At 32.9% G+C, this 27,004-nt stretch overlaps 2 protein-coding genes and 1 pseudogene across 2 annotated transcripts; all 3 read left to right on the top strand.

Moving 5' to 3' along the window:
• Positions 1 to 6,634: 6,634 nt before the first annotated feature.
• Positions 6,635 to 12,073, top strand: LOC142636538 (G-type lectin S-receptor-like serine/threonine-protein kinase SD1-13). Its single transcript, XM_075810792.1, has 7 exons — positions 6,635 to 8,804; positions 10,178 to 10,285; positions 10,360 to 10,514; positions 10,597 to 10,807; positions 10,967 to 11,204; positions 11,293 to 11,446; positions 11,536 to 12,073. The coding sequence occupies exons 1-7, from the start codon at positions 7,493 to 7,495 to the stop codon at positions 11,842 to 11,844; spliced, it is 2,487 nt and encodes an 828-aa protein (XP_075666907.1). The 5' UTR covers positions 6,635 to 7,492; the 3' UTR covers positions 11,845 to 12,073.
• Positions 12,074 to 13,890: 1,817 nt separating this feature from the next.
• On the top strand, positions 13,891 to 14,752 carry LOC142635773 (G-type lectin S-receptor-like serine/threonine-protein kinase At1g11330). The gene is made up of 2 exons (XM_075809865.1): positions 13,891 to 13,924; positions 13,995 to 14,752. The coding sequence occupies exons 1-2, from the start codon at positions 13,891 to 13,893 to the stop codon at positions 14,750 to 14,752; spliced, it is 792 nt and encodes a 263-aa protein (XP_075665980.1).
• A 6,029-nt stretch (positions 14,753 to 20,781) lies between these two features.
• On the top strand, positions 20,782 to 25,267 carry LOC142635772 (TMV resistance protein N-like; annotated as a pseudogene).
• Positions 25,268 to 27,004: the final 1,737 nt, after the last annotated feature.

The following is a 27,004-nucleotide window of genomic DNA, read 5'->3' as shown; positions in this document are numbered from 1 at the left end:
TACAACATAAATATAAAGATGTGGGAGTGAATATGGAAGACGAGGAGTTAGTGAAAGTGTTTAATCCCACATTGAAAAAAAGAAAGACTATTTTGTTCTTTTTAATTATGGTGATTAATGGGCTAATATACATTGACTCAGATATTAGGCTAGATACGTGCGCAAGGGGGAGGTGAAGGGTGGGGGTGTAGCCCATCAGATTAATATCCACAACTTATAAACCTTAGCCAACCAAGGGTTTGAATCTCTTGAAAGAAAGTGAGTACCACCTCAGTCCAAATAGTGTTTTGTATTTTCTAATCTCAAATTAATAATATTCAGAAGTATTATTTAGTTTCTCTTTATCTTAATTCCATAATTATTGTGTTTTCACCATCACTTTTAAGGAGAATCAAAACACATGGATCCTACACAAGAGAAACCAAAGGAGACTGTTGGAGATCTTAACAAGCCTTTTCGCTTTAATGGAGCCCACTTCAAGAGGTGGAAAGGAAATGTCCTCTTCTATTTAAGTCTTCTCAAAGTCACTTACATCTTCACTTACAAGAATCCTTCAAAGGTTTCTACTAATGAGATGAGTGAGCAAGAATTTCGTCTCCATCAAGAAAAAATAGATAAGTATACAAAGATGAATACAATTGTTGCTCTTATCTCTTGAATTGTCTTGCCGATCATTTTTATGATTATTATGATATAACTTATAATTCTGCTAAGAAAATTTGGAAAGTTTTACAAAGAAAATATGATACCAAGGAGGCTGGTGCAAAGAAGTATGCTGCTAGTAGATTTTTTTATTACAAAATGGTGGATGGAAAATTGGTGGTGGATCAAGCACAAGATTTTCAAATAATTGTGGCAGAATTGAGATTTGAAGGCATAAAGATTGGAGATAATTTGGTGGTAGCTGGCATAGTTGATAAACTACTACAATCTTGAAGGGAGTTCCAAAAGACTTTGCTACATGAACAAAATGAGACATCCTTGGAGACTTTAATTACACGCATTCATGTGGAGGAGGAGGTTAGAGGACAAGATGCACTCATGACACAAGAAGGCAATGGTAATTCCCCCATAAAGATAAACCTTATTTCAGCCAATAATAATAATATGCCCAAAAATTATTTTTCTAAAAATGGTCAATTGAAGTCTAAAAAGAGAGCCTTTAAAAATAATAATAGACCTCAAGGGAGGGGAAACCCAAATAAAAATTACAATAAGAACCAAGGACCCCTTCACAAGATTAATTAAATAGATCTTATTTTGTCTATGGCAAGAGTGGGCATATTGCTTGATTTTGCAACTTTTAGAAACGTGAATGTGTTCCACAAACTAACATAACCAAAGAGCCTTTAGTGGCTATGCTTAGAAATATCAATATGGTGCAATATGTTGAAGGGTGGTGGACTAATTTTGGTGCTAATAGGAACATTTACTATGACAATTGGTTCAAAGTTGTACACTCCATTTGAAGAAGAAAAAACTGTTATGCTTGGTGACTCTAACAAAACCAAGGTTCTTGGGAGTGGTGAATTTAATTTGAAATTCACTTCTGGACGAACCTGAAAAGATGTACTTTACACTCCGCCCATGAGAAAGAATTTGATATCAAATTTTTTGCTTAATAAGGTTGGCTTCAAGCAAATTGTGGGATCTAGTAATTATGTAATCACTAAAAAAGGATTATTTGTGGGCAAGGGTTATGCTTGTGATGGAATCTTTAAATTGAATGTTGAGAACAATAAAGTATCTACCAGTTCAGTTTATATGCTTTCTTGCATTAATTTTTGGCATACTCGTTTGTGTCATATAAATAGTAGATATGTGGGAATCATGAGTAGTTTAAGATTAATTCCAAGACTATTAAAAGATTTTGAAAAATGTGAAACTTGTAGTCAAGCTAAGTTACAAAAAAGCCTCATAAAAGTGTTGTAAGAAATACCGAATTGCTTGAGTTAATTTACTTCGATTTATGTGAATTTGAGGGAATTTTAACAAGTGGGGAAAATAGATATATTATCGCTTTTAGTGATGATTTCTCAAAATATACAACTATTTATTTGTAAAAAAATAAAAGTGATGCTTTTAAAAAATTTCAAGATTTTTTTAAAAAAGAAGTTGAAAATCAATTCGGTAGAAAAATAAAAAGAATAAGAAGTGATAGAGGCTGTGAGTATGAATCAAGTGCATTCAACTCATTTGTTCAGTCGTTGAGAATTATCCATGAAACTACTGCACCATATTCACCTGCTTCTAATGGTGTGGTTGAAAGAAAAAATAGAATTCTAATTGAGTTAACAAATATCATGTTAATTGAATTTGGTGCACCTTTACATTTTTGGGGTGAAACTATTTTAACTGCATGTCCTATTTTGAATAGGGTGCCACATAAAAAGTCACATATCACACCTTTTGAGATGTAAAAAGGACATAAGTCAAATTTAGGATATTTGAGAGTATGGGGTTGTCTTGCTTACGTAAGGCTTACTGACCCTAAATACTTAAATTAAGTATAAGAGTTACTGCCTATGTTTTTTCTAGTTATGTGATTAATAGTGCATTCTAAAAATAGATTTCATCTTGAAAAACAAAAATTTTGAATTTGGTGATGCAATTTTTCATGTAGAAAAATTTCCTTTTAAATTCAAAAGTAGTAGGGGTGAAGAAAATATTTTGTCACAACCTAGTTCTTCTACTTCTCATTTATAAAATCAAAAAAATTTTGAAATGGAACCTAGAAGGAGTAAAAGAGCTAGAGTTGAAAAGGATTTTCATCCTGATTATTATGTTTTTAACATTAAGAAAAAATCCCCAAAATTTAAAAGATGCTTTGATATCACCCGATGCTATATTCTGGAAAGAAGTTATAAATTATGAGATGAAATTTTTAATTTCTAATAAAACTTGGAAATTAGTAGATCTTCCACCGGGTTGTAAGACCATAGGTTGTAAATGAATCCTTAGAAAAAAGATGAAATCAGATGAATTAATAAATAAGTTTAAAGTTAGACTTGTTGCAAAAGGTTTTAAACAAAAATTTGATCTTGATTTCTTTGATACATTTTCTCCGATAACAAGAATTACATCTATCAGATTATTAATTGCTATTGCTGCAATTTTTTATTTGAAAATTCATCAAATGGATGTAAAAATTGCTTTTCTAAATGAGGACCTAGAGAAAGGGATTTATACGGATCAACCTGAAGGCTTTGTAGAGCTGGGACAAGAAAGCAAGGTATGTAAGCTAACTAAATCCCTATATGGCTTAAAACAAGCACCTAAGCAGTGGCTTGTAAAGTTTGATTCCTGCATGATTGAGAATGATTATAAATTAAATGTATGATAAATGTATTTATTCTAAATCATGGAATAATTTACATGTTATTATTAGCCTCTATGTGGATGATATATTGATTTTTGGCTCAAATATGCATGTAATAAATAAGATAAAAAATATGCTTAAAAGCCATTTTGATATGAAAGATCTTGGTGAGGCTAATTTTATTTTGGGAATAAAAATTACAAAAACATGTAATGTGATATTTCTTGATCAATCACATTATGTTGAGAAAATATTAAGAAATTATAATTTTCATGATCACAAAAGCGTAGTTATTCCTTTTGATTCTAGTGTTCATTTATTTCCTGTGAATAATGATAATGAGATTTTTAATCAAAAAGATTATATTAGTATCATTGGTAGTTTGCGTTATGCTACTGATTGTACTAGCCTGACATTGCATATGCAGTAGGAGTGCTTAGCAGACTTAGTAAAGATCCTTAGCTAGCTATTGAGCGAGTCATGAGATATTTAATTGGTACCAAAAGCCATGGCTTATTTTATAAAAAATATCCTACTGTGATTGAAACTTTTAGTGATGCCGATTGGAATACTTTGTCAGGTGATTATCTTTCTACCACTGGTTACATTGTTACCTTAGGTAGTGGTGCTATTTGTTGGAAATCTAAAAAGTAAACAATAATTGCTAATTCAACAATATAAGCTGAATTAATAGCATTAGCTTCATTTAGTGAAAAGGAAAATTGGCTTAGAGATTTGTTAGATGAAATTCCACTTTGGGAAAAGTTAGTTCCACCTATATTAATTCATTATGATAGCATTGCCGCAATTGATAGAGTTAAAAACCGTTATTATAATGGCAAATCCACACCTATAAGAAGAAAGCACAGTACTATGCGATCTTATTTGAATAGTGGCATCATAACTGTGGATTATGTTAAATCTAATGATAATCTTGCAAATCCATTTACCAAGGCCTTGGCAAAAGATAGAGTTTAGAATACATCAAGGGGGATGGGGCTAAAGTTCATAGATTCATGAGCTATGTAAGAGGATACCTAAACCAAGGACCAAAGATCCTAAGAATTATGTTCAATTGGAAAAACGAACCATATGATGGTCTTAAGAAATGCACAATTTATTTCTTTAATTATTTATTTTGTAAATAATTTTTTAATTGTTCATCTCTATGATGTGAGTGCATTTATCTTGTAATGTGGAGAGGTTAAGTAACAACTCTTAATGAAATTTGTAGCTCGTATGAGTGAGGTGTCAGAATTACAATAGCACCCTTGACAAAATTTCACATATGTGAGTGTGGGGGTGGGGCCACTCCCTATGAGATTTGGACTTAATCTCAAATACACGTTAGGTAGAAAATCACGCTTGGAAAATCCTATCATTGGTGGTGATGCCATTCATCTATATTAAAATTAATTATGTGTTAGGTAATAAGATAAATTATGTGTTAGGTAGTCAATCCCTCCAAAATCTAAGTTGACTAGGGGTCGGCTTGAGATCAGATATCGGGAAAAAAATGGGCATTTGTCTCTAATTTACAAACTATGAAGCAAAATGCATTTGTTTTAAAACTATTTAGAAAAATGTCCATGTTTTTTAAACTCCATTTTAACAAAATCAAGTTCTGTGTAAAACTCAATATTTTCAAAATCAAGTTATATATATATATTTTTAAGTGGAACTCGACATTAGTAATGTTGAGTTTTATTTAAATTTTCAAAAAAATTTAAGGGACAGATATACATAGAACTCAACATTGCTAATGTTGAGTTTCACCTGTAAACTCAATTTTGTAAAAATCAAGTTTCAAAATAGGGACATTTTGCTAAATAATTTCAAAACATGGATATTTTGCTGCATAATTTATAAATTATAGACATATGTCCATTTTCTCCTGGATATTGATATTGGTGGTATCATTATTATTTCAAAAATTAGTTAAAATACAAATAAGTGGATTAAATTTATAAAAAGTAACCGTATCCACAACTTTTATAAGGTAAATAGAAAAAAAAAATTAAAGTATAAAAAAGCATAAATAAATATTATGTCTCCATGGTGTTATTGTTAGTATTAGAAATGGAAAGCAACAAAAATGGAGTGCAAATCTTCTGTCCCACTTTTCCTGCTCCATTTTATATTCCACCAATAAAAATTTGCTATGTGTTTATCAAATTAATTAAATACTATTATTAATTAATAACCGTAGCATTAATAAGTCAATAATGATAGTATTTAATTAATTAGACAAACACGTGGTAAGTTTTTATTGGTGGAGTATAGTGTAGAGCAAGAAAAGTGGGACAGAAGATTTGGACTCACAAAAATGAGGGTGGTGGCTGTGAGAAGAGAGTGAAAAATAAATAGCCCAGTGGTTGGTGTATAAGTTATTCAATGGAGTCGAGATAATAGGTTTGAGTCTCCATGCTGTTCAAGAATATAACTAAGAAGTATTTTATAATAAGGACAATTCAAAAAAGTTAATTGAAATATCCTATTCCCTCAACTTAGTCCCTGTCCTTGATCTAACATTTTATATATCTTTTTCTTCAAAAAAAGAAAATAGTTTAGCAACTTCCAGACTGGGGTGAGGGGTCAAATGAGATATAAACAACTTCAAGACCTAGCCAAAAAAGAATAACAGCAACAACTACTTCAAGTTTAAGACGAAGAACATTTCCAGCAGCTTCTCTAAATTTTTGAACTGTTTAGAGAGTGAATAGTTGCATTTATCTTTTATTTACTTACTTTTTCAAATACACATTCCTACAAACTTTCTATCATTTCTCTGTCTCATTTAAATATTATTTTTTCATTCTTTCTTTAAGTTTCATTTATTCCTTTTTTTTTTTATATTTCTTTATGGATTCCCAACTATTATATTTTTCTAATTCCCAATAACTATATTTTTAAATCCCCAATGTTAACATTTAAAATTTTCAACAATCATTTAGTCTTGAAATTTATCAAATCTTTGTAATTTGGAATGAATTTATGCATTAAAATTTTCACAACTTATTTTTATAAATTATTATTATTATCATTATTGTTATTTAATAATTAAATAACTTATAATCAATTAATTAATTATCTCGTTTTATTTTTTCTCAAAAAAAGAAACCCATCTAATATTAAATACCACATCACACGATCACATACCCCAAAAAAAATAAAAAACGAGTTATTAACTCAATTTTATTTCAACCGACTAATTTTAAAGACCACACGTTTCCACACCCAATTACTCAATTTCAACCGTTCTTTTTATCAAATTTTTTTTTTTGGAGACACGTTATACATTTACTTCACAGTTTCACATCAGAGAAAATAGAAGAGAGAGAGGGAGAAAGAATACAGCACAGAGAGAGAGAGAGAGTGAGAAGGCCGGTGAAGATCAAGTGTCGCCGGAAGGATAAAGCCGGCGGAGATCAGCGCTCACCAAGCTGCAGCGCCTCGTCCGCCTTCCCACCGCCAGACTGGGTCATATCAGCTTGGCTTTTGTTTTCTTCTTTTTTTTCTTATTTTATTGTTCTGTTTCAACTTTGCTGTTATAATAAGAAATAGTTTTGTGTTTTGATTATGTGGGACGTTTGAGTCTAGGAGAGAGAGAAAGAATTGTTTTTTTCTTGAGTTCTTTGATTTTTTAAAGGAGAAAAATTCATTTGGAGTTGCTTCAGTACTGTAGCAACTCCAAAAAAAATTTGGAAAATTTTTCCTTTTAGAGAGTCTGTTGGAGCTTTTTTTTTTTTTTTTTCCAAAAAATGGCTTTAACTAGTCTCTAAGGTCAAGGAGATATAAGCAACGGTCAATGAGTTAGTGAATGAGATATAATCATATAAACAACTTCTAGCACAGGGAATAAATTCCTTAGAATTTTTATGGCTTAAAAAGTATTTTCTGGGATGTACGACTTTTGGTAGTCTAGAGTAGCCTCTTTCCGAGAAAACTACTAACCAAAGTTGTAACTTGTAATTTCCTATTTGCTCTTTAGTTTCAACATTATTCCTTTACCTAACATTAAGACTTTTGAAAGTCTAGAGTGGCGTCTTTCCTAGACGGCTACCAATTTTTTGATAAGAAGACTACCAATTACCAAAGTTGTAACTTGTAAGATGGAAATGGCCTCCCTGTTCTGCAACCTCACACACAAACAAAAGGTCTGAACAAGTAGTCATGGGATTTCTTAGCCAGAGAAGCTTGTTGTATGCCCTTTGTTGCCTATGTTTGAACTTAGGTGTTGCCAGAGACACAATTAGTTCTTTCCAATCGCTCAAAGATCCTGATTACATAATCTCCTGTGGGAGTGCTTTCAGACTGGGATTCTTCAGCCCTGTAAATTCTACCAATCGCTACCTCGGAATATGGTATAATAAGATTTCTGTGGCCACTTATTTCAGTGTTTTATGGGTAGCTAACAGAGAGAGACCCCTTAATGATTCTTCTGGGGTTCTTACTATATATGAAGATGGAAATCTTGTGGTACTAAATGGACAGGCAGAGATTCTGTGGTCATCAAATGTTTCGAATTTTGTACCCAATTCAAGTGCCACTATGTTGGATTCCGGCAACCTTGTCTTACAAGGCGACACAACAGGAGCAATAGTATGGGAGAGTTTTCAACATCCTTGTGATACAATATTGCCAAGGATGAAACTTAGTTACAATTTAAAAACAGATCAGAAAATACAACTGACATCATGGAAGAGCCCTTCTGATCCATCCACTGGAAGATTCTCGGCAGGCATGGATCCACAAGACATTCCCCAAGGTTTCCTTTGGAAAGATGGTCATCCATATTGGCGGACTGGTCCATGGAATGGTCAATTCTATACTGGAGCACCGGGCTGGATTCCAGATCATCATAGTGGATTTACAGTGGTTTTTGATAAAGAAGAGACAGTTTATGGCACTACTGCTTACGTGAATGGCATAGGTTTGTCAAAATATTTCTTGGATTCACAAGGAAATTTAATGCAAATACGTTGGGATGATGGGAAGGAGGATTGGGAGGTTGTCGGGATAGCTCCGGAAAATGAATGTGATTTTTATGGCACATGTGGTGCATTTGGAAGCTGTTATGTGCTGAGTTCACCGATCTGTAGTTGTTTGAAAGGGTTTGAGCCAAAGATTATTGAGGAATGGAATAGAGGTAATTGGATTAGTGGATGTGTGAGGAGGACACCATTGCAGTGTGAAAGGGTGAACAATAGTAGTGAAGGAGGAAAAGAAGACGGGTTTTTGAAACTGGAGATGGTCAAAGTGCCAGACTTTGCAGAGTGGTCATATCGAACTAAAGATGATTGTCGAAAGCAGTGCTTGGAGAACTGTTCTTGTGTAGCTTATGCATATGATACTGGCATTGGTTGTATGTCATGGAGTGGAAACCTAATTGATCTACAGAAATTCTCTACTGGTGGAATAGACCTACAGAAATCCTCGACCGGTGGGTTGGATATATATATTCGTTTGGCACATTTGGAATTTGGTAAGTTCTTTTTTTATTTATTTTACTCTCTCCAGTTTTGTATACTCTTATGCCTATGATCATCCATTAGACTAGAGAGAAACTTTAATGCTTATGGTGATAAGTTTTAGAACTGTGTTGATCTTCGCTGCTCCAACTCTTCTTTGACTTAACAACCCCCCCCCCCCCCCCCCCTTTATATATATAATTTTCTGAGTAAATTGACAAAGCAAAAAATTCAACAAGTTTCACGGCCTTTTTTTTGGCAAATCACATAATTTAAGGAAAAATTTAGGAGAAACACATTCAGCCAAACTTATTTAGTTATGTAGTACTTTTTTAGATAGCAAGTTTGACAAAATTGAGTTCCAAGCTATTGGAGGCCTAGTATCAAAGCCAGGTCATAAGTTCAACTCTCTATTGTGCATGTGCAGAAGTTGGAGGTGGGGTTGTTGGGTGGAGGCTTAATGGGCCAATTCCAACATCCTATTAGAGATAGAAGCCAATTTGGGCCAAGTCTCAATCAACTTGTTGGTGTTAGGCTACCACCCTTGAAGGGAATAAAGTTGCGCTCTAACCGTCAACTATAGCTTTTGGTGTAGTGGGTAAGCGCTTGGTTTAACTATATGAATGAACTTAAATTTTATAAAACCTAACTTTTAGATCTTTTTTCTCTTGCTATTTGAGAGAGATATAAAAGAGTAGTAGAAATACAAATTTATCCTTATTTTTAACAGAGGTGGGCAACGGGAGACAAACAGAGCTTACCTTAAATGGGTAAAGTGTCAATTTTTAAACCACAAGTAGACAAAGTGTTTTTTGGGACAAACCACAGTTTGCAAAGTATAATTTTCCTTACTAAGTATTAACTCAAACCAAAATCCAACCAAAGCTATGAGAGAGAGAGAGAAGACTTATGGATGGGAAATTAAAAATAAAAAAAAAGCCCTTCAACCTAAATTAGAGCGGTAAGAAAGAACAAAAATCCAAAGAGAGAGAGAAAGAGTACTCACATTTTTTGTATAAGGAAAATATGAATTAAATGAGAGAAATAATAACAAATTTATACAAAATAAGATGGAAATAAGAAAAGTCAAAATAAAATAAAGAAGAAATGATGAAGGGTGTGTAACGGTAAAGTAAAGAGTAGTAAAGAGATAAAACGGCAAAAGGGGAGGAGAAAAGTTGGATGAAGTGTAACTTGTAGACTAATAGGGAGAAGAAAAGATTTAAAAAAAAAAAAAAAAATAGAGTAGCAAAATTTATTGCATACATTAATATTCTTATATTTTTTGATGTGATGTGACTCAACTAATATAATATCCCTTTGATATTATATAGATTTATTTTCTCACATTTGATGGAATTAGTTTGAAACTTGTTGTGATACACAGAAAAAGAGAGAAATTTGAAAGTAATCATCACAGTTATAGTGATTATTGGAGCAATGGCCATTCCCAGCACCGCATACTTCTTATGGAGATGGATGACCAAAAAAAGAGGTAATATGCCCTATCATTAGCAACGGCAACTACAAATTGCTAGATGCATAGCTTACTATTAAAATTTGCAACAGCAAATAAAAGCAGGAAGAGTTTACCATCCAAAAACCTGAATGATGTTAAACTCCACGAGCTACCAACTTTTAGTTTGGAAGAATTGGCAACTGCAACAAACAACTTTCATGTAGCTAATATGCTTGGCCGAGGGGGCTTTGGTACAGTCTATAAGGTAATGGTTGCTCTAGTAGCCTTCATTAGTTCCTATTTAAATCATACAGATAAGTACTTATATTCGTTGTTTCTTTTTCCAGGGAAAGTTGCATGATGGACAGGAAATAGCAGTGAAAAGACGGTCAAGATCCTCTGGACAAGGGCTTGAAGAATTTATGAATGAGGTGTTTGTGATCTCAAAACTACAACATCGAAATCTTGTAAGACTTCTTGGTTGCTGCATTGAGGGAGAAGAGAATATGTTGATCTATGAGTACATGTCAAACAAAAGTTTGGACGCAATTGTTTTTGGTTAGTACATTTAAATTCCCTTCCTTCTAGGCTCATCAATAGAATAACTCTAAAATCTAGAAATCTGGTTTCTATATACTCAATGTGTTGAACCCATGACCTCTACATACAAATTTATTCTTATCTCTTTGTTATTTCTTTTGGTCACTATTCATTTAGATCCACTCAACCAAAAACACCTTGATTGGAAAAAACGCTTCAACATTATTGAAGGAATTGGTAGAGGTCTGCTCTACCTTCATAGGGATTCTAGACTGAAGATTATTCATAGGGATCTAAAGGCAAGTAATATCTTGTTAGATGAAGAATTAAATCCAAAAATATCAGACTTCGGAATTGCCAAAATCTTTAGTGGCAGTGAAAATCAAGCCAATACTAAAAGGGTCATCGGGACATAGTAAGAGCTTTGTTGAAATTAAATTTTAAATAACGACTCCATTATTTGTGCTCAAATGATGAGGAAGTGTTTCATTGTTCAAACACAGCGGATATATGTCTCCTGAATATGCAATGCAAGGCTTTTTCTCAGAGAAATCAGATGTTTTTAGCTTTGGTGTGTTGTTACTTGAGATTGTTAGTGGGAGAAGAACTAGTTGCTTTTATGATGATCAGCAGTACTACTTGAGCCTTGTAGGATTTGTAGGTCTATCTAACTCATTGTCCTTTTTCTTTAAAGCTTAGTTAATCAATATATTCATTTTTTGTCTTTCATGCTTGTCATCTTTCAGGCATGGAAATTGTGGAAGGACGACAACATTATGGCTTTGGTAGACCCAACAATATGGGATCCTTGCTTTCAAATGGAGATGTTGAGATGCATACATGTGGGACTACTGTGTGTGCAAGAATTGGCAAGAGACAGGCCAACTATGTCTACTATAACTTCAATGCTTAATAGTGAGATTCTAGATCTACCCACTCCAAAGCAACCTGCATTCACCGAAAGGCAAATTGCTTCAAATGAAGAGCCTAATCAACTAGGCCAGATAAAGTCCTCCAGTTGCAATGTCGCTATTACAACGGTTTATGCTAGATAGGAAGAAAGTGCTTGAGATAACATTCCCTTTGTTTAGTATCTTTAGGGGGTGTTTGGTACATGTACTTAAAAATTGAAAACATGTGTGGAAATACGTGTGGGTGAAAAAGTATATAGAAATACGTGTAATATTATTTAAAAATTGAAAACATATGTTTGAGTGAGTGTACCAAAACTTACTCTCTTTTCAAAGTTCAGATATAACAAAGTTTGAATTCTACATATAACAATTCTTTAAAATTTCCGAATTTCTTAGTAAGTGTTCAAATATTCTGCACAAAAAACTGAATATGACTTTTAAAAGTGGACAACGAAGACACAACAATGAAAGAGCACCATTAAAAGGTCATAATTGAAGTGGTAAAACTTTTGAAAAATGTCTAAATTGAAGAGTCACAACTAATATACTGTTAAAATTGTTACTAGCTTTAGAATCCTCACTTAAGGCACTTTTTCTGCAGAATTTTGCAGAATTTTGAAGCCTCAAACTGAGACACCTGACAAGAAAGAAAGCCAATGTCAATTCCAAATGCTAATCACGGTGTGGTGCAGATCATACTGGGTGGTCTACTGATCATGAGTGTGGTCTGAAAAACTCTAGAAGAAGATGATTGCAACACGTGACCAGAAAGAAAGCTAATAAAGGCCACTGATCAGAGGAATACAAGCTAATAAAAGCCACTGATCAGAGGTATATTCCGAGTCACATAGGCTGAAGATAATTGAGACGTGTGACAAGAAAGAAGTTGACGGGGAGAGGATATCATTCAGTTTGGTTCATGATATTCAACCATGAAAATTGAGGACACTTGATTAGAAGGAAAGCAAAAGAAAGATGCATATGTCCAGTGAATGTAGTTTAAATAACTAAGATCATCTTGTCATGAAATATCACTTCAGAGAAAGACATACTACTGATACTAGGTTGTCAGGATGTTGGGAAAATTAAGGTAAAATAAAGGAATAAATATATAAAAATGTAGGCATACAAAAGGCACAAAATGGATGTTATCTTTAAGACTATTTGTCTCCACTCAATTGAGACTCGAATTTGGCTAGATTATAAACAACCAAATATGAATGAACAATTTATCGAGCCGCACAAACATTTTATGAATGACTTAGTTCATTGTTAGCCTACACGGTTGCAAGAAGTTGGTCAAAATACAAAGAGGATGACTTACCTGGGCACTGGGGTGACAGGACAGAGTTGGATGCATTTGGATTACTTGTATGTCTGGTTTACAAACTAAAGGTGCTGTTGAAGAGAGAGCCTTGATGGTATTGCTGATTGCACCCGAAGATGAAAGTGGCACACTTACTAAAGTTACCACTGTTATAGAATTCTAAAGCAAATGAGCACAACTTTTTACTTTCAAGAGATTGTTCTTAGGCTTTCCACATCGTGATTAATCTGTGTACTGTGTCACTATCTCTATTGCTTTTGATTTTATTGCATAAACTGTGGTGTGTATACATATATTCTGCTGGGTATACAATTTATATTTTTTTGTGATTAACTGTTAATTCATATATTTCTGCATAGGGATCTATACTTAATTGTTTAGGATTTTGCAGATTTTATTCCTGCGTCTTATTCAGTGTTAATTATAGTACTTTATTCCAATTGTCTCCTTAATTATTTCCCATCCCTAGTCGCCTAGTCCTTGGTTGAAATTCAACCTGTCCTTTTTGACAAAGGAAGAAACTATCTAGACTAGGGAACAAACCCCTTTGATTTATAATTTTATATGAAAAACTTATTTCATGGGATCAAGACTTTTGAAAGTCTAGAGTAGCCTTTTTCTTAAAAAACTACCAGCAAAGGTTAAACTTTTTTTTCCCCGGATAAACAAAGCTGTAACTTGTTTGATGAGCAAGGCCTACCTGTTCTGCATTCTCGGACACAGGTAGGCCAGAGAACAAGTTATGGGACTTAAGACAAACTTCATGTCTGTCCTTTGTTGTTTTTGTTTAAATTTGGGAGTTGCAATAGACACCATTAAATCTTCTCAATCCATCAAAGACCCTAAATACATAATATCCAATGGGAGTGCTTCAGACTGGGGTTCTTCAGCCCTGTAAATTCCACCAATCGCTGCCTCAGAATATGGTATAATAACATCTCTGTATTCACTTTCATATGGGTAGCGAACAGACAGAAACCTCTCAAGGATTCTTCCGGGGTTCTTACTATACCTGAGGATGGCAATCTTGTGGTACTAAACGGACAGGAAGAGATTCTTTGGTCATCGAATGTTTCAAATTCTGTAACCAATTCAAGTGCCACTCTTTTGGATTCCGGAAACCTTGTATTGCAAGTTGACACAACAGGAATCATATTATGGGAAAGTTTTCAACATCCATCTGATTCCTTCTTGCCAAGGATGAAACTTAGTTCTAATTTAAGGAAAGATGAGAAAGTGCAGTTGACATCATGGAAAAGCCCTTCTGATCCATCCATTGGAAGCTTCTCTGCAGGCATTGATCCACTGAACATTCCTGAAGGTTTTGTTTGGAAAGACGGTCGCCCATATTGGTGGACTGGTCCATGGAATGGTCAGGTCTTTATTGGAATACAAAACTGGAATCCTGTATATCATAATGGATTTAGTGTAGTCGATGACAAACAAGGAACAGTTTATGCAACTTTTACTTATATGGACTTGATACATTTGTCAAAATTTGTTTTGGATTCACAAGGAAATCTAGTGCATACATACTGGGAAAATGGGAAGGAGGATTGGAAGGTTATGGGGTCAGCTCCAAAAGATAAGTGTGATGTTTGTGGCACATGCGGTGCAAATGGAAGCTGTGATTCACCGGATTCATCAATCTGCAGCTGTATGAGAGGATTTGAGCCCAAGATTATTGAGGAATGGAACAGTGGAAATTGGAGTAGTGGATGAGTGAGGAGGAAACCATTGCAGTGTGAAAGGTTCAACAATAGTGTTGAAGAAGGAAAAGCAGATGGGTTTTTCAGATTGAAGATGGTCAAGGTGCCAGACTTTGCTCAGTGGTCATATGGGACTAAAGACGATTGTGTAGGTTACGCATATGATACAGGCATTGGTTGTATGTCATGGAGGGGAAACCTTGTTGACCTACAACGATTCTTGGTTGGTGGATCAGATATATTATACATACACACACACACACACACACACACACACACACATATATATATATATATATTCGTCTGGCCTATTCGGAATTTGGTAAGTTCATTTTGTTTTAAGAGATAGTGTTTTTTTCGCTCTAATCTTATGCTTCATTCAGCAATTATTAGTCTGGTTGTTTGTTTACTTGGTGTGCGTTTGGGAAAAATTATTTTTGCTAACTTATTTTACTGTTCAGCTTTTTGCTACTATTCATCATTGTTATTGATTCCGTTCCGTTCCGGCCAGAACGGCCGGAATTTTTCGTTCCGGTATGCAAACCGGTACCAGGATACCCAACGTTCCACCTCGGGCCAGATTTCGGGCCATTCTGGTCCATTCCGGCCATTCCGGTCAATTCCGGCCAATTCCGGCCGAGATGTGAATTCCGGCCGGTACATGATTTGGCCTATGGAAAAAAAAAAAAAAAAATTTATTATTTGATGGCTAATATTATGTTATAAATTTTGTTGGCTTATTAGTTATTAATTATTATGGACTTATGTAATGAGTAATGACTTGTTATAAATCTTCTTATTATTTGATGTTGTATTGAGGTTTAAGACATAAGAGTTAAGACTAAATGTTTTGTATTATTTGATATTTAGTTATTGTCTTCTAAATCTTCTTATTGTGTGATGTTAAATAGATGTTATATTAATGTTTAAGACTTAAGAGTTAAGACTAAATGATTTGTATTATTTGAAATTTAGTTATTTATTTATTAGAATTGACAATTTTATGTTTTACAAGAATATATATAATTTAATTTTTAGGAACCCGAAACACCTTAAAACGGTACGCCGAAATCGGCCGGTACCGAAATATTCCATTCCACTGAACAAACCGAAACGGGGTCCGAAACGGTATTAATAACAATGCTATTCATAGGTCTCATTGCACTTTTTGATACTATTCATGGGTCCTACTGTACTATTTCAACTAACTTTTACATTTATCTATAGTACTTTCAGCAAAAAATTTTCAATTTTAACAAAACTAGTTGCTAACCCGTGCGATGCACAGGATAATTAAATTTAAAATCACTTATATTTATAATAAGAAAGATAAAACAAATGTCTGACTACATCAAAGATAAATTAATATAAATGAATCTCAATGCTTAGAAAGGCTTTTAGAATAATTTCCCAAAAATTGAAGAGGCCAATTTGATACTGTTAAGGTCTAAAAAATAAAAATTGTGACTTTTGAGGATCAAGCATGCTATCTACTATATTCAGACCTAAAACATTATTATGCCATCATAAAAAATAAAGGATTTTCAAATTTTAACATAAATATCATTCTCGAATTCCATCTATTCTTTTTATTCTTCTTAAACATGCACCTCAAAATTCTAATTAACATGGAATATGAGCTTAAAGGAAATCAAATATCAATAAGAGCCTAATTAGCCCAACATAAATAAACTAAAAGAAAAAAGAGAAGACAACATAAAAATAAAGATGGTAATTTAAAATAAAAAAAAATCAAGGCAATGAGTGAATTTTAAGCAATATCTACATTCATTTTTGCACCAACAAATCTATACGACTTCATATTACATATAAACTAATGTTACTTTCTATTATAAATTACTAGTGGAAGTCCCGCGCGAGGCGTGTGTTCCTTATTAGTTATTTTATAATACTCATATGTGTTATAATATTTGGAAATTTAATTTTGATTATGTATTATACGTCACTAAAATAACGAATGAAAAAAATTGTAACACAATATATCTATAAGTAACCATAATTAATTAGACTCTAAACATGCCACTATATGTGCCCTTTCTTGTTTGATCAGGTGTACATGTATATTTAGTTCTTACATTTGACCGTTTCCAATATAAAATTTATTATTATTATTATTTTTTTGAAGTATTTTTTAAAAAAAAAACGTGAACTTTTGAAGGCTAAACATCTAAGATTTAAGATTTCTAATTTCTAATTCACAAAACTAAATATACATGCCAAGAGATTAAAAATAAAACAATAATTGAACAGGGAAATATAAACTTATACTATCATATCTTACGTTTAATTTTACTTACATTTGAGTACTTTAATCACTTATAAAGATTAAACACTTTCCAAAAATATAAATAAAGATTAAAAAAAAAAAAAAACACATACCTTTTAAAACGTGAACTTTTTAAGGCTAAACATCTAAGATTTAAGATTTCTAATTTCTAATTCACAAAACTAAATATACATGCCAAGAGATTAAAAATAAAACAATAATTGAACAGGGGAATATAAACTTATACTATCATATCTTACGTTTAATTTTACTTACATTTGAGTACCTTAATTACTTACAAAGATTAAATACTTTCCAAAAATATAAATAAAGACAAAAAAAAAAAACACATACCTTTTAGAAACTCCATATGTTGTTAGAGCATTGTATCAAGCTTTGATAGTGTTGTTAAAAAGTTTAGATCATATGTTCCTTAAATCAAAGCCAATTTCATACTCTTTTCGACACTAATTTCTCATTCTTTGTCTCTCTATCTATCCAATTTTATTTTTCTTTTGGCCTTTTGATATTTTGTGAAACTAGAATATATAAAAGAACATGCAAACTAACATTAAATGAAGAAAACCTTTCATTTTTTTAATTAATGAAATTAAAAGTAAAAGAGTTCAAGAAATTGGAAAATGGAGTAGAACCAAATCTTTTAATTTTCTGCATTTATAGCTTAAACTAATCATTAATAAGAAGATGGGAGGTTTTTTGACCGGTTATCAAAAAAAGAAGAAAACGGGAGGTGAAAGGCTAAATGAAAAAGTACTCATATAAAGCGCCACATGGCAGAACCTCATGCACTTCGACATAAGGTCTTTGCTTTTATATATATATATTGATTGATTACATATAAATAAACCTCGTAACATAAATACATTCTACACTTATATGATTTTGGAGATCATTCACCTAACAATCTTCACCCAAGCATCCTCCTTCTAGAGTCCCATCTCTTTTCTTTAAATCTGTATATGAACAATTTTAAGTGAAATAGTTTCAGCCAATGATTTTGAGTAAATAAAAGTCACTTTTGCCCAAATCTAAGTGCCCTTTTTTTCTCCTTTTGGAGTGTGGGTGGGTTTTGCCTTTTGTAATTGCATGCTCTTACTGTGCAAAACCAAAAACAAAAGATCCTAGAGTTTCTTATGTTTCAACATCTTATAACCTTACACATCATCAAACACCATCAGCATGAGATGTTAATTTTGTGAAGCAATGTGAAAAAGAGTTGGAAGACATTATCTGGCAAACTGACCGAAGCCATCCTGTTCATATATTCATTGCATGCATGTGTGAAAAATAAAAAATAAGTTTTGTTTTCTTTGCTCACTATGACCAATATATATCGATCCTAATTGAGCACATATGAGTTCAAAATAAAGATAGCAATATCGATTTATGTCTGCAGTGATCTTTCACTTTCATCAACCAAGACCATTTGTTATAATGAAGAGCTACGTCATTGTAGAGTTTATATATGGTATAGAATATGAGTAATGGCAATTGACAACACAACCACATGCATCTTATTTCATTCATATATACTTTAGTTCATCTTATTCGTTCAAGTCAAAATTTACTTCTCAAAGCAATGAAGGGGACACCACAATGATGCAATCATTTACAGTAAACTTAATCCAAAAGTTCAAACTCTGAATCTGGGTATCATGAATAACCTAAACTTGAAACAATAGATTTTCCATGAAAACCGAACAAATTGTGGATAAAATCTGAAGCATTCAAAAGCATCAATCATTGCTTGGTATAATAGATATATAGAATCAAAATGGGTAAAATACTATTTTGGTCCTTAAACTTTATCAAAAGTTTGTTTTTCATCCCTAAACTTTAAGGAGTTCATTTTTTTTTCCCTAAACTATTGAAAAGTTCGTTTTCATCCCTAAACTATTGAAAATGTTTTATTTATGTCCTTAAACTTTACTTTTCATCCCTAAATTATTGAAATCAGTTCCTTTTTCATCCCTATTTTTGTCTCTAAACCATTAAAAAAACTCTTTACAAAGTTTAGGGATGAAAAAAAGAACTTTTTAAAGTTTAGGGACGAAAAACAAATTTTTGTCAAAGTTTAGGAACCAAAATAGTATTTTACCCAATCAAAATTCATGGCTATGTATAGCAGACTGCTTTATAGTTCCTATGCTACAATAAATTCCATAATAATTGTTATGCCAATTCTTTGAAGATAAAACATCTCACCAAAGTGTACTTATAGGAACTTTGTTGGGACTCGTCAAACTTCATAGGGTCAGAGATGTAGAACACAATTTATACATTATAAATAAATTGAAACTAAATAAAACTCACCAACACTCTACCTCTTCATACTGGAAAGCCTATCAGCATCAGCCACTGTAGTTGGCTTTGATGCTCCAACAACCATTAAATAGTCCTAGGACATCATTCCAAATTTAGAGGTCAGAGCAAATGGCTAATAATTTACAAAGGGGCATAATAATCTCATAAAATCATAACAGTACATTTAAAAATATAAATAAAAAATAAAAGCCTACCTATTATGACTCATAGCGTCAATTCTCCCTTTCTCTTTTTTTTTTCTTTATTTTGTTGGTAATACTGCTCTTTGATGAAATCAACAGTAAGCAAAATTAGTCAAAGCAAGCAATGGAAAAAAGTTTTAAACCATTCCCAGGAAGTGCAAAGCAAGCAAGAAAGAAAATTAAACCTACAAACAATATGCACAAAATTTGTTGTATATCATAGTAAATGACATATTAGTCAATTCATGGAGTCATAAAAGTAGTTAAGTTGTCTACAATCAAATTAATTTTTTGGATTATACGGTCAATCCTTTTTTTAAGGATTAAAATTAAAATTTATTTTTAACTATTTTTTTCATTGTTTACTAAATTTATTAAATTATTGTATTAATTAAAGATGAAGAAATTGACAAAATTAATTACTAATTTTAACGTACAATTCGCAAACATGAATATTTTTAATGTTAGATCTACAACTACATTGAATTGGTTGAGGTAAAGATTATATATTTAGTTATCGTTGTAGGTATTTTAAACATTATTTCATATTTTACATGTGGTAAGTGTATTAGAAGAGGTTGATTTTTTGGCATCTAATTTGACTTTTTTTTTCCTTGTCCTTCACTTTTTCTATGTTCATGACTTTTTTTTTAGTGACACGAAAAACTTCATTCAAGAAAAAAAAAAGAAAAAAAATTTATATAAACCAAACCACTTAACTTATGTATTATCTAGCTTCTATTGTTAGAGTTATTAACTGAAAACAAAAATTGAAAAAAGAAAAAGAAAAAGAAAAAGTGGACCCGAAGGACAGTTTATTTTTTCCTTTCAAATTTGACAAAAAGCAAAAATTGAAAAATGAGTGGAATCTTGAACTTACCAAGATTTTTCCATTCCCTACTTTCTTTGTTCAGTACCACTAAATCTGTCGTCCCTTTAGTTCTGAACAAAACACTACACAATTTAGCCAGAGAAAATAGCTAGAGACAACCCAACATCCTATCTCTTTCCCTACTACACAATTTAGCCTTAGGATACCAACACTTCCCGAGTTCTGAACTGTGAAGCTTCAACTGTGCTTGCTCATAAAATTCCAAAAAGAAAAAAAAGTAAGGCTTGGCCCATCTGATGAAGGGAATTCATCAAATAATTTTTCTTCTTTCATAATTTTTTTCTTTTCAATTTTCCTCGGTTCTAATTGATTTTTTTTTCTTCACAGATCTAAATCTTGATTCAATGGATTCAAACTTGTTATCTTTACCAAATTCTTCTTCTACTTCTTCTACCAGCCGAAGGAAGTATGATGTCTTCCTCAGTTTCAGAGGTGAGGACATTCGCTACAAATTCACGGATCATCTATACACAGCTTTGGTAAAGAGAGGCATTGTCACCTTTAGAGACAATGAAAATCTTTAGAGGGGAAAAATCATTTCACTTGAATTGTTGCAAGCAATAGAAGATTTGAGATTTGCTATTGTCATTCTCTCAGAGAACTATGCACGTTCATCTTGGTGCTTGGATGAACTTGCAAAGATCATTGAATGCGAGAAAGAACAGGGAATGACAATTCTCCCTAGTTTTCACTATGTGGATCCTTCTGATGTACGGAAACAATTGGGAGTTTTTAAGGAGGCCTTTGGTGCACATGAAAAGCGTTTTGAGGAGAAGAGGGTGAAGACATAGAGAGATGCTTTGATTACTGTGGGCAATCTTGCTGGATTTCATTTAGAGAATACTAGGTAATTTGATTTGACATATATATTTCTTTCTAATATTCACATGGACCCACTTCATATATGAAACTCCATTTTGAATCTTAAGGAGATTTGCATAAATGTTTAAACTTTTTTTTTTTTGAACTTTTTTTTCTAAGCCAATCAAGCTCAACACATATTGTTCTTTATTTATTGCAGTCCTGAGACACAAGATATCCAACGCATTGTGAGATAGATATCGTGTACAGTGAGATACAAATTCTTTGAACTAACTAAGGACCTAGTAGGAATATACCCTCAAGCTATGGAATTGGAGTCTCTTTTAGCTTTAGATCAATTTGATGATGTTCAGTTTATAGGGGTTTGGGCGATGGGGGGAATGGGTAAGACAACTCTAGCTCAATTTGTTTATAATAAGGTTTTGGAAGAATTTGAAGATTCTTGTTTTATTTCTGATGTTGGGTGAGTTTTTGAAAAACGTGGTTTACGTGACCTACAAAAAACACTTATTCTTAACCTTTTGAATGAAAGCAATTTGGATTATGATGATGATCATGATTTATCTATCACAATCATGACTAGGTTACGTCACAAAAGGATTCTTATTGTTCTTGATGGTGTAGATGGACTAGACGGTCCATACCAATTAAAAATGTTAGCTAGAGAGCATGATTGATTTGGTTAGGGCAGTAGAATTATCATAACAACAAGAGATAAACATTTGTTGGAGACACATTTAGTAGATAAAACTTTTGAAGTTGAACCGATGAATGAGAAAGATGCTTGTCATCTTTTTTGTTTGAAAGCTTTTAAAAGAGAGCACGTTCCAGATGAATATTTAGCATTGTCAAAGGAGCTTTTAAATTATGTTGATGATCTTCCTTTAGCTCTTGAGGTTTTGGGTTGTTTTTTGTTTGGAAAAAGTACTATTGAATAGAAGAGTGCGTTAGAGAGGCTCAAAGAAGGTACTGGGAGAAATGTTATCCAAGTGTTGGAAATAAGCTTTAATAGACTTGATGACTGGGTGAAGGAAATATTTTTATATATTACATGCCTCTTTAATCATGAGGAGAAAGATTATGTAGTAGAAATATTACGTTGTCTTGACCTCTACCCAAATATTGGATTAAGGGAACTCATTGACCAATCTCTCTTGAAAATTTTGGATAATAATGAATTGTGGGTTTACAATTTACTAGGAGAAATGGGTAGAAACATAGTTCGTCAAGAGTCCCGTGATGAGCCTAGGAAGCGTAGTATACTATGGCTTTATAAGGACATTGATCACGTGTTGAAAACAAATATGGTAAGAGGTTATTTACTTGAACTCATTCCATTTCTTCTTAGTGATCACAGTTGAAATATAAATAATTATGCTAACAATATATTTTGCAATTCATAAATTCCTTTTTTACTATTAGGGAACAGAAAAAGTTCAAGCCATAGATATCAGGGGAGCCAAGGAAACATGTATTTGTCATGAAGATAAAGAGGTATGTTGGAGGCTGCAAGGATCTGCTCAATTGGTTACGCTTCAGGGGTGGGTCCTAAGCTCTCTATCTTGGCGAGGGTTAGCTCTGTTAGTTACTCTTCAAGGGTGGGTCCAAAGGACTCTATCTTGGCAAGGCTACACATCATCAAAAAAAACAAAAAGGGCCACTTTGGAACCCTAATGCCTTTTTGAAGATGCCCAATCTTAAATTTCTAAGAATTCATAATGTTAATCTTCTACATGTCCCCACACAACTTTCTTATAATGTAAGATTTATTGAATGGAGTGATTATCCTGCAAAATCGTTGCCTTATTTCTAGCCAAATGAGCTCGTTCAACTTCGTTTGCAGCGGAGCAAAATTGTAATAATTTGGGAAGGAAAGAAGGTTAGAGTGTTAATATGCATTTTCATACAAATTTGATTTTTTATTTTATTATTATTTTTTAAATAGACAATAGGAAGTTAATTGTTCTATACTTTTTCTTTTCTTCTAATAGAATTTTGACAAGTTAAAGTTTATCGATTTGGCTGACTCGTTGAACCTTATTATAAGCCCTGACTTCATTGGAGTCCCAAATCTTGAGAAATTAGTTCTTGCACGGTGTTCAAAATTACGTCAACTTCACCCATCCATTGGTAATTTGAAAAAGCTTATTCTTCTAGATCTAGAACAATGCAAAGGACTAAGGTGTCTTCTAGACTTTACTAGGGTGCCAAATCTTGAGAAATTAGTTCTTGCATGGTGTTCAAATTTACGTCAGCTTCACCCATCCATTGGAAATCTAAAAAAGCTTATTCTTTTGGATCTAGAACAGTGCAAAGAACTAAGTTGTCTTCCAAACAAGTTTGAAATGGAGTCTCTTAAAATTCTTAATCTTTCTTATTGTTCAAAAGTCAAGAAAGTTCCAGAATTTGTGGGAGACATGAAGCGCTTACAAAAACTTCTTTTGGAATGCACTGCTATTACGGAATTACCTTCATCTGTTGAATGTTTGACTGGCCTTAATATTTTGATCTTGGGAGGTTGCAAAATCTACAGTGTCTTCCCAACACCATTTGTAGTTTGACATTGATTAACAATCTTAATCTTTATAAATGCTCAAAATTTGACAAATTGCCAAAGTGCTTGGGGAATATTGTAAGTCTAAAGGAGCTTAATTTGAGTGAAATAACTATAAAGGAGCTGCCTTCGTCAATTGAATCTTTGATTGGCCTTATTTCATTGAATCTAAATGATTGCAAAAATTTTGTGTTTCTTCCGAGCACTATTCGTAGTTTGAAGTCACTATTTCAAATTTATCTTTGTGGATGCTCAAAATTTGTCAACTTGCCAGATAACCTAGGGAATCTCGAAGGTCTCAAAATGCTTTTTTCAGAAGGAACAACAATAGAAATGTTTCCATCTTCTAATGGAAGTTTGACTGCCCTTTGTTCATTGGAAATAAGAGATTGCAAAAATCATAAGTGTCTTCCTAACACTATTTGTAGTTTGAAGAATTTAGGCTTTTTTAATCTTTCTAGATGCTCAAAAATTGTCAATTTACCAAAGGACTTAGGGAATCTCGAAAGTCTCAGAATGCTTTTTTTAGAAGGAACAGCAATAGAAATGTTACCATCTTTAATTGGAAGTTTGACTGCCCTTTGTTCTTTGAAACTAAGAGATTGCAAAAATCTTAAGTGTCTTCCTAACATCATTTGTAGTTTGAAGAATTTAGGCAATCTTGATCTTTCTGGATGCTGAAAAATTGTCTACTTACCAAAGGACTTGGGGAAGATGGAAACTCTGTCGAGTCTTCATTTGAATGGTACATCTATAAAAATTTTTCCCTCCTCCACTATTTTCATTAAAGGGCTCAATAAAGTGTGTTTTAGGGGATGTCAATGGCCATTATTTTCATTTGATCTCATGTGTATGTTATTGCGTTTCTATATATTTGTAAAAAGATTGGATCTTAGTGACTACCATCTTTTGGCAATTCCCAATAATATCGGCTGCTTATACAATTTAGGTAAGTTATATCTAAGTGGAAATGATTTCATTTCCCTTCCTGAAAGCATCTCTCATCTCTTTAAGCTGAGATCCCTCTTCTTGGATGGTTGCAAAAGGCTTCGATCATTACCAAATCTTCCGTCAAAAGTTCAATATATAAGTGTAAACAATTGTACCTCACTGGAGAGATTGTCAGGACCAAAAAAGAATACGTTCAAGCCAAATTATTTTAGTTTATGTTTCAGCTGTATCAACTGCTTCAAATTGGCTCACAATATTCAAAACGGCTTTAACGTGTAGGTAAACTACTGTTTTCTAAATATACCTCTCTATCCGTCTGTGTTGGTTTTTTTTTACTCAATATCATACTTTGTATATTTTAGGGACAAAGTGATAAAATACTAGCGAGGAGATTACCTTCTATTATTCTTGGAAGTGAAATTCCGTCATGGTTAAAAGAAGTGAAAAAATGCGAAGAGCCTCATAGCTCCTTTGTTACTTCTCCGAGTTTCTGAGAGTTCAAAATATTTATCTTGAACGTTTCCCCAAACATCTCCCAAATAATTTAAGATTTATTGAATGGAGTGATTATCCTTCAAAATTGTTGCCTTGTTTCCAGCTAAATAAGCTTGTTCAACTTCATTTGCAACGGAGCAAAATTGAAATACTTTGGAAAGGAATGAAGGTAAGAGAGTTAATAAGCATCCTCATACAAATTTGCCTTTTTATTTTATTATTATTTTTTAAATAGAGACTTAGAAGTTAATTAGTCTAAACTTTTTTTTTCTTCTAATAGAATTTTAACAAGTTACAGTTCATCAATTTGGCTGACTCATCAAACCTGATTATAAGCCCTTCAATGGAGTCTCAAATCTTAAGAAATTAGTTCTTGCACAGTGTTCAAATTTACATAAGCTTCACCCATCCATCAGGAATTTGAAAAAGCTTATTCTTCTTGATCTAAATCAGTGCAAAGAACTAAGTTGTCTTCCAAACAAGTTTGAAATGGAGTCTCTTGAAATTCTAAATCTTTCTTATTGTTCAAAAGTCAAAAAAGTTCCAGAATTTGTGGGATACATGAAGCGCTTACAAAAACTTCTTTTGGAATGTAATGCTATTACGAAATTACCTTCATCTGTTGAATGTTTGACTGGTCTTAATATTTTGATCTTGAGAGGTTGCAAAAACCTACCATGTCTTCCTAAAACCATTTGTAGTTTAGAGAATTTTCGCATTCTTAATCTTTCTGGATGCTCAAAAATTGTCAACTTACCAAAGGACTTGGGGAAGATGAGAAGTCTGTCGAGTCTTCGTTTGCAAGGTACAGCTATAAAAGTGTTACCTTTCTCCACTATTTTCCTTTAAAGGCTCGATACAATGTGTTTCTATGATATAGCCATAAAAAAGTTGCCTTTTCTCCACTATTTTCCTTCAAAGGCTCGATACAATGTGTTTCTATGATATAGCTATAAAAAAGCTGCCTTTCTCCACTGTTTTCCTTAGAAGGCTCAAAATAGTGAGTTTTAGGGGATGTTAATGGCCATCATCTTCATTTGATCTCATGGGTAAGTTATTGCGTTTCTGTATACATGTAAGCAATTTGGATCTTAGTGACTGCCATCTTTTGACAATTCTCGATAATATTGGCTGCTCATACAATTTAGTTATGTTACGTCTAAGTGGAAATGATTTCGTTTCCCTTCCTAAAAGCATCTCTCATCTCTTTAATCTGAGATGGCTCTACTTGGATGGTTGCAAAAGGCTTCAGTTATTACCAAATCTTCCGTCAAAAGTTGAGTGGATAAGTGTAAACGATTGTACCTCACCGGAAAGATTGTCAGATATCTTCAGGCCAGATAATTTTAGTTTATGTTTCAGCTGTATCAACTGCTTCAAATTGGCTGACAATATTCAAAGCGGCTATAACATGCATTTAAATCAACTGCCAATTTGCTCTTATTGTTGATTAAGTCACTTTTCTATTTTGTGTGCTGCATATGTAATGCTCTGTCTTTTTTGTTTTTGGCTAAGTTTGTGAAATGCTCTGTTAAACTTCTATTTATATACAAATGCATATGTAATTGCTGTTTTTCTTTTACTCTGATATTCTGACATTTATAATAATGTTTTCTCTTTTCCTTACCGGCATTTGGGTCTATGATTCATATTGAAGAAATTTCCAAAAGACACTTCACGTGGTTCAGATGTTGATTTCGCTCCATGATTTACACACCTACATGCAGTTGAAGTTA

The sequence above is a fragment of the Castanea sativa genome, chromosome 5 (genome assembly GCF_040712315.1).
Source record: "Castanea sativa cultivar Marrone di Chiusa Pesio chromosome 5, ASM4071231v1".
Classification (NCBI taxonomy): domain Eukaryota; kingdom Viridiplantae; phylum Streptophyta; class Magnoliopsida; order Fagales; family Fagaceae; genus Castanea; species Castanea sativa.
This window is presented reverse-complemented; position numbering and strand designations above follow the sequence as displayed.